Here is a 7,500-nt window from a genome sequence, read left to right as displayed (position 1 = left end):
TAATTAAAACCCTCGTTTCCATCTCTCTCCCTCTCCTCCTTTCTCCTCTCCTCAACTACAGCATCTCTATGTGAATAATTATAATTTTACCGGATTACAAAGGCTGAATGGAAAAGGCAAATTTCCATGAAATTTCCTCAGTATATCGCAAAAGGTTTACAATCGCTGTTAATGAAATGTTAATGAAGAAATTGGGTGATAAATGCAGTGGAAACAAATTGGTTGAGTGAATATTAACGTAGCGATGTTTATTTGCAAAATATCTGCCGACCACGAAAGATTTCTAACATACAATACATCTGATTTTGTGTCTAGCGTGTTAGCTAACTATCACAGATATAATATTGTTAGCTACTGTTAGCTAGCAGCTGTTTCTGACTGAACTGATCACTTCATCACTGATCCATCTGATTGATTTAGTGTTTAGATAATGTCAGCTTGTTAGCTAGCTAACCATAGCATCTGGTCAGCTAACATCACTGTCTTGTTGTTAACACATCTGATTAGCACACTAGCTAACGTATCTAGTAGCAGCTAGCGTTAGCATGTTCACATTAACATCAGTGTGTTTGCCGGCTAGTTAGCTAGCTAACAGTTTGTTCAGGTTAACTGAGCTGACTCTTCTCAAGCTACAACTCAGAGTGTTTTGGAGTAGAGACTAGGGCTAAAGACAAGACAGTTTACTGTGTCACAGTAACCAAATCCACCTTATCACACTATTCACTTTTACTGAGAACGTTACTGAATGGATCTACAGCGGCGGTTCTCAACGTGGGGTCCGGGGACCACCGGGGGGTCCTTGAGGGGGTTCCAGGGGGTCCCCCAGCAAAATGATGAATTGTTAAACTTCAGCATCATTTCATTTACAAGAAGATAACACAATTAGAGAATGTAGAAGAATGATTGTTCTGATCATAGTTTCTCTGTCATCTCTCTACCTACGATACAGATAGTCATGGGATTCTGGACAAAATCACATCTGATGATGAAAATATTCTCAGATTTGGGTCAAGGAGACAAAATCTCATCAAATGGGGGTCCGTGGCTCTAATGTGGACTGCTTTTGGGGTCCTTGATATGAAAAAGGTTGAGAATCACTGATCTACAGCCACACCACAGCAAGCTGACTCAGCTGCTCTCTGATTTACACTTTATTAACTAACACACAGTTCTACAGATTTACACTTTATTAACTAACACACAGTTCTCCATGTTCCTCCATCATGGAGACTCAGCTGGTTGGTCATAAGTATTAATCAATTCTTGAAATGCTTTTTGTTTTCTGGCTCTGGTCTGCTGTCAGGAAGTTGGTTTTCTTCAACCCAGCTGACGAGACACAATAACTCACATTTTAGTTTTTGGTGAATTTCAGAAGTTTTCTAAAAGTTAGCTTGACAGCTGGATGAAACGAGCTACCGCGGTGAAGACGGTTTGATATTGGGAATTCAACAGATATTCAGATTCAACCTTCTGAACTCGGCGGCTTGTTTTCCCACGTTTACCCGATGTCAGCAGCACAGAATTTGAATGGACAGAACGGTCTTTCCACTGTTTTCTATGGCATTTTCTGGCTGGTACACCAGAAAATGGCGTCTATGTATTATTATTATTATTATTATTATTATTATTATTATTATTATTATGGTTAGTTCAGAATCAGAATCAGAAATACTTTATTGATCCCCGAGGGGAAATTGGGTTTCGTTGCGGTTGCTCACAGAAATATATATATATAGGCATAGAGAAATGATAAGAAAAATAGAAATAAGAAAATAAATATAAAAATATGTAGAATATGTGCATTATACTAAAATAAAATAAAAATATGTAAAGTACCGTATGTGCATTATAAAAATATGTGCAAATAAAAATATGTAAAGTATGTGCATTATACTACAATATATAACAACAATAATATAGAAATAAGAAAAATAAGAATTTGTGGGTGGGTGTGGGGGAAGACACCAGTTTGACGCACATCTGTTTTTATTGTCAGTGTTTTGTTTACTTTCATAGGATATTTTAATGGAGTTATATTATTTTTCACTATACATGACAGAGGGAGAGAGAGCAAAAGTGCTCATGTGGTTTCAAGCTGTTTGTGTATATTTGTGTGTGTGTGTGAAGAGCGAGAGTATGAGCGTACAAGTGTGTGTGTGTGTGTATAATTAAGAGAGAGAAGAGTACTGAGAGCATGAGGATGAATGCACAAGTGTGTGTGTGTGTGTGTGTGTGTTGCTTGGGCTCATCTGCATGAGTGGTCTGAATACGATCGCAGCTGCAGAAGGCAGCTCCCTTGTCCTCTTCACACACACACACACACACACACACACACACACACACAGTAAGAGGAGAGTGAGGGAAGCTGGGAAGAGAATCCCCTTTCATTCAAATCCAAAGGAAATGTAAAACGACAGGCCTAACTCATTTTTCTGTCTTTTATAAAGTCTTGTGTCTCCATCATGGAGCAACATCGAAATCTGCAAACGAACCTGTAAACGTGAATCGTTTTCACATGAGCAGAGAAACCGGGTTGTGTGGGAATTTTTGGGGAGCGATTTCTACATTTATGTACAGATCGAGCGGTAAATGTGTGTCTGACCATTTCCCCACATAAACAGTAACATGTGTACTATTAAATGTATTATATGTGGGACTTTTTGGGCAAAATTCAGAGTATTTTTGAGGTCGTTTTCAGCCGTAAGAGCAGAATCTGGACGAGTTAGACAGTAGAAACATGACAGAATATCCTCTCTCTCTCTCTCTCTCTCTCCTCTTCTTCCCATCTGTCTCTCTCTCGCTCTCCTTCCACCCCTCCGTCCATCTTCACTCCGCTTTCCTCCTCTCTTCTCCAGCTCCATCTGTCCTCTCACGTCCGCTCCTCTCCTCCTCCTCCTCTTCCTTCTGTCCATGTGTTGTCACGGTCGGCCATCTTGTCCGTTCCAGGTAAACAAACTCCTTCGACTCTCCTCTTCATGTCTTCCATCTGCTCAGCAGCACGATGTGAATATCTCTGGACAGAGATTACAGCCAGCAGAGATTGAACTGAATTGATTGAGGTGATTGAATTGCATAAATTTGAATTTGTCATGCTTATACTGACAGAGAAGCTTTGAAGATCGGTGTCGCTGTTCCTGTACGAATGCAAAAAACTGCTGTAAGGAAAGAAAATGCTCCCAATTTCTCCCAATTAATTTATTCATCAGCTATTTGTCACAATGTCACATACGTCACATGACTTACACCGACACTGGCTTCCGCATGACAATGTGGTCGCAATTATATCTATGGACAACAATGATAATAATAATAGTTTTTTATAACTTAGTTTTCTGTGCACACATTTTAATAGACATCACTGACTAACATCAATATTACACTGATGAATTGACATCATATATACTGTATGTATGCAACAGTTTATGCAATAATATGCAAAAATTGCAATAATGTCATACTGGCAGGTTTAAACTTCCATTTGGAAACAAACAACTTGGATGCAATAGTCACAACTGAAGATTTCCAAAACATCATACATCCATTTATTGGGGAAAAGCAGCTAATGGTAGCACTTTACATTAAGGTGCACAAATTACAAGGTATTTACTGTGTAATTACATAGAAATGATCAGAAAGTAACTGGTAATTTCTGGTAATAATGAGTAACTATTTGTAATTAATAATGTGTAATTTCTCAGTTGAATGCTGGTAATTTCTGGTGATAACAAGTAATTATTAGCATAATAACAGTAGTAAGTAGTCATTACTGAATAATTACTATGTTATACTCTTTGCCTTTCCAATACCTGTTATGAAAGTATGAAATAACACCATGGGAACTGTACTGCCAGGCTTTATACTTCAATATTACACTGATTACACAGTAAATACCCTTTAATTTGTGTACCGTAATGTGAAGTGCTACCCAACTAATAACAGTCAGTGTGAAATCTGTAAAAGGTTCTCATTCAGTCAACTGAGGACTGAATTTGCCTCCTGTTCTTTAAAAAGTTCCATCATTTCGTTTCATGTTGAGCTGTCAATCATTTAGTCGGATTTGGTGTCACTGTTTTTTTAAAATGGAAACAAATTCTTCCTTTTACACTGGCAGAAGTTTAAAGCTCTATTTGTAAAGAAACCCATAAGAAATGTCTTAGGCCTAAATTAGCTACATATATATTGTTGGGAACACACTACAGCGCCCCCTTTCTGTTGAAAATTATTAAACAAATGAGAAAAAGAAAGCAGTGCTGGGAAGAGAAGATGACAGATGACATCATTTTAAGAGTCAAAGCCACTAAAATAAAATGTTTCCAAAGTGAAACCCCGTATAACGTCACTGTTGCCAAAGACTGTTTCCAACTGTCGTTTCAATGGGACTTTTATCGTTTTTTTTTATTGTTGTGTTCTTCTATCTTTCTATTTTACTTGATTTGATTCTTTTAATGCAATGCATCTTGCTTGTTCTTTTATATGAATTTTATCTTTTTATCCGTCTTTTATCTGCCTTTTATTGATGTAAAGCACTTTGAGCTGCATGTTGTGTATGAAAGGTGCTATACAAATAAAGATTATTATTATTATTATCATCCGATCACAAGAAATCATGAATTATTTTAAAAAATGGATTTACATTAATTTTCTTTAATTAGCGTTCAGTAAAAATAGCCAAAAATTCTTTGCCCAAATTTTTTTACCCTGCACATAAACAAGAAAAAAAACACTAAAAACATTTCACCTATATTTTTTGTTTTGTTTTTAGTTTTTCGCACATTTTGGTTTTATTTTTATTTCAGTATACGACAACGTTTTTTAACACCTCGTTTTCTTCGTCGTTTTAGTTTTACGATAAAAACCTTCCTTGTCAATCAGAAGTCAGATATTTAGTGGATATCAGTGGGTTTGTTACTTTCGGAGGTAAATTACATGAGCAGCCACGGGAGATGCATAACTTTAATTAATAACACATTCTGCATATTTTTCGGGCCAATTTTCGACGTACAGCGATGAGAACTCAAAAAAAAATCACATCGAAATGAGAAGCGGAAACGTAGACCGAGTTTGTTTTTGATTTGGAGCGTTTCGGGATCAAGCCGGATCCAGGAGAAGATCGTGGTTCAGAAAGCCCGGCATCGAGGAATACAGCTCTCTCTCCTTCTCTCTCTCTCTTTCTTTCTCCCTCTCTGTCTCTTTCTCTCTCTCCGTCTCCATGGTTGCTTGTTTGGCCGTCTTGGAGTTGTCGGGGCCGAGGTCCTTACAGATCAAAGACGTCTGTTTCCCCTCCAGCCAGTAGGTCACCATGTCACCTTTACCCTGCGGAGAGAGAGAGAGAGAGAGAGAGAGAGAGAGAGAGAGAGCGTAACATGATCTCATAAAAAGTAATGAAATGAGCACAAACTCTGAAACTCAGATTTACACGATGTCGACACAAATTATGCGTTCCTCCACCACAAACTGGATTCTGTGACAAAAACGTGAATTGGACATTTTCAGCTAAAGGTCGTCTAACGGTTAAAGTTATACAACTAAAACAACTTGGTTAAGGCTTTGGTCATGGTTAAATAAGAAAAACTTTAGCTAAAAATTAAAATTTGACTATAAATTTCCTTCGTACAAGCTGGGTCTCCGGCATTGAAGTCAAACTCAGCCGCCCATCCTCCACCCGACCACGACACCCTGACTGTCCACTGAGCTACTTCAGTGTGACTCTACTTCCTGTTTGTAGTCGTGTCTGTAGTCGGAAAACCTAATTTCATCCTTCATAATTTGACTCCAGGTTGGAGAGACAGTGTCCGACAGCAGAAGTCTGTGGTTGTACTGGGAGTCTCACCTTAACCTGCATCATTCCTCTGCACTCCAACACGTAGCCGCCGATCTCCTCCAGCAGGTAAAACGCACTGGAACTGCACTGGATCTTCAGGGCTGCAAAGACACTTACTTAGCATTAGCATATCCTGTGTGTACCATAAACAATCTATTGTAACCCTAGATGTCACTTCTTTAGCATTAGCATGTCCAGTTTGTATCATAGACAGTCTATTGTAACCCTAGATATCACTTCTTTAGCATTAGCATTAGCATGTCCAGTTTGTATCATAGACAGTCTATTGTAACCCTAGATATCACTTCTTTAGCATTAGCATTAGCAGGTCCAGTTTGTATCATAGACAGTCTATTGTAACCCTAGATATCACTTCTTTAGCATTAGCATTAGCATGTCCAGTTTGTATCATAGACAGTCTATTGTAACCCTAGATATCACTTCTTTAGCATTAGCATTAGCAGGTCCAGTTTGTATCATAGCGTTCACATTAAAAGAAGCAAAAGAACAGGATGAAGTCTTGTTGCTACAACTTGGAAACGTTCTCGTGTTCAGTTAAATCAGTTATGAATTTAAAATTCACCATAAATTGCAGCAGGTAATACTGTTGTTTTACTGTGAACAGGCTATAACTCATATAAATAATTTTATAGACTTTAAAAAATCAAGGAGAAAAAAAAAACATTTGTCAGACCACAGCGAGGAGTTCAGGGTCTGCATTTATGTAGCTTTATGTAGCCTAGCTAGCTAGCAGGATTCATAACTAAGTCTAACACAGAGTGTGAAAGACAAAGTGAAATGGGCGTCATAAAATGTCAGCAAGTAACGTTTGAAAGCTGAGGTGAACAGTATTTTCTGGTAGGTTTGTATTAGCATGCAGAACGTGTCGTTTACTTCCTTAGAGTTAGCATCAACAGTTGCTGCCGTACAGATCTCAGTGTGTTAGCGCAGCGTTACCCTGGCTGGTCGACTCCATCCTGGACGCCGTGTTGACTGTATCTCCAAACAGACAGTAACGAGGCATCTTCGTCCCGACAACCCCCGCTACCACCGGACCTGGAGAGAGAGAGAGAGAGAGAGAGAGAGAGAGAGAGAGAGAGGGAGAGAGAGAGCTGTGATAGATAGCTATAAGATTTTGAAATTGTCTTCTCAAGTCTTGTCATTTTTGGGCTTTCGGATTTTCTCCGGATCTCTTTTTTTGTTTTTTTTGTTGTTTTTTTTGTCTAAGATGAAAATGAATGGGATTTTTGGATCCTGTTTGCCAATCGGTTCTTAAAACTTGGTTCACAAAGCCACGAAATCCTGGAATGCTAAGCTAACTATGGCTAAGCTAACTATGGCTAAGCTAACTATGGCTAGCGATTTCAGCTTCAAAACCATCAGAATCACCTCAACAAATACAAAAAATGCACAATAGAAAAACCCTGAAAGCAGAAATAGTAATAATAATAATAATAATAATATTAGCGCTGGACGCAGTTGAAGACATTAACGTATTCTTACACCGCTATTCATTTTAATGTTAGACTGAAAAGGGGGCGGGGCTAGAATCCCTTATTTGGGCTGAAGAATGATGTCACTTGATTTCTGAAGGAGTAGTTTGTGTTTCGGGGGACTAGAAACCCTTTAAAAAATATTCCAACAGCTTGAGTGTATGTCAGTCAAAATGTGTGTGTGTG

The 7,500-nt window shown here is 38.4% G+C and overlaps 1 protein-coding gene across 1 annotated transcript in view; it reads right to left on the bottom strand.

The window, feature by feature from the left end:
* Window positions 1-2,869: 2,869 nt before the first annotated feature.
* Window positions 2,870-7,500, bottom strand: part of LOC139922785 (atrial natriuretic peptide receptor 1-like) — a 7,656-nt gene continuing 3,025 nt past the window's right edge. Inside the window, exons 6-8 of the mRNA XM_078282290.1 lie at window positions 6,779-6,877; window positions 5,831-5,922; window positions 2,870-3,013 (exon numbers count right to left, since the gene is read on the bottom strand). Coding sequence (XP_078138416.1) covers window positions 2,870-3,013; window positions 5,831-5,922; window positions 6,779-6,877 — 335 coding nt within the window. The remainder of the gene's footprint in view (window positions 3,014-5,830; window positions 5,923-6,778; window positions 6,878-7,500) is intronic.

This window comes from Centroberyx gerrardi, unplaced genomic scaffold (assembly GCF_048128805.1).
Source record: "Centroberyx gerrardi isolate f3 unplaced genomic scaffold, fCenGer3.hap1.cur.20231027 Scaffold_61, whole genome shotgun sequence".
NCBI lineage: Eukaryota > Metazoa > Chordata > Actinopteri > Beryciformes > Berycidae > Centroberyx > Centroberyx gerrardi.
The sequence above is the reverse complement of the archived record's forward strand: the minus strand, read 5'-3'. Positions and strand labels throughout refer to the sequence as shown.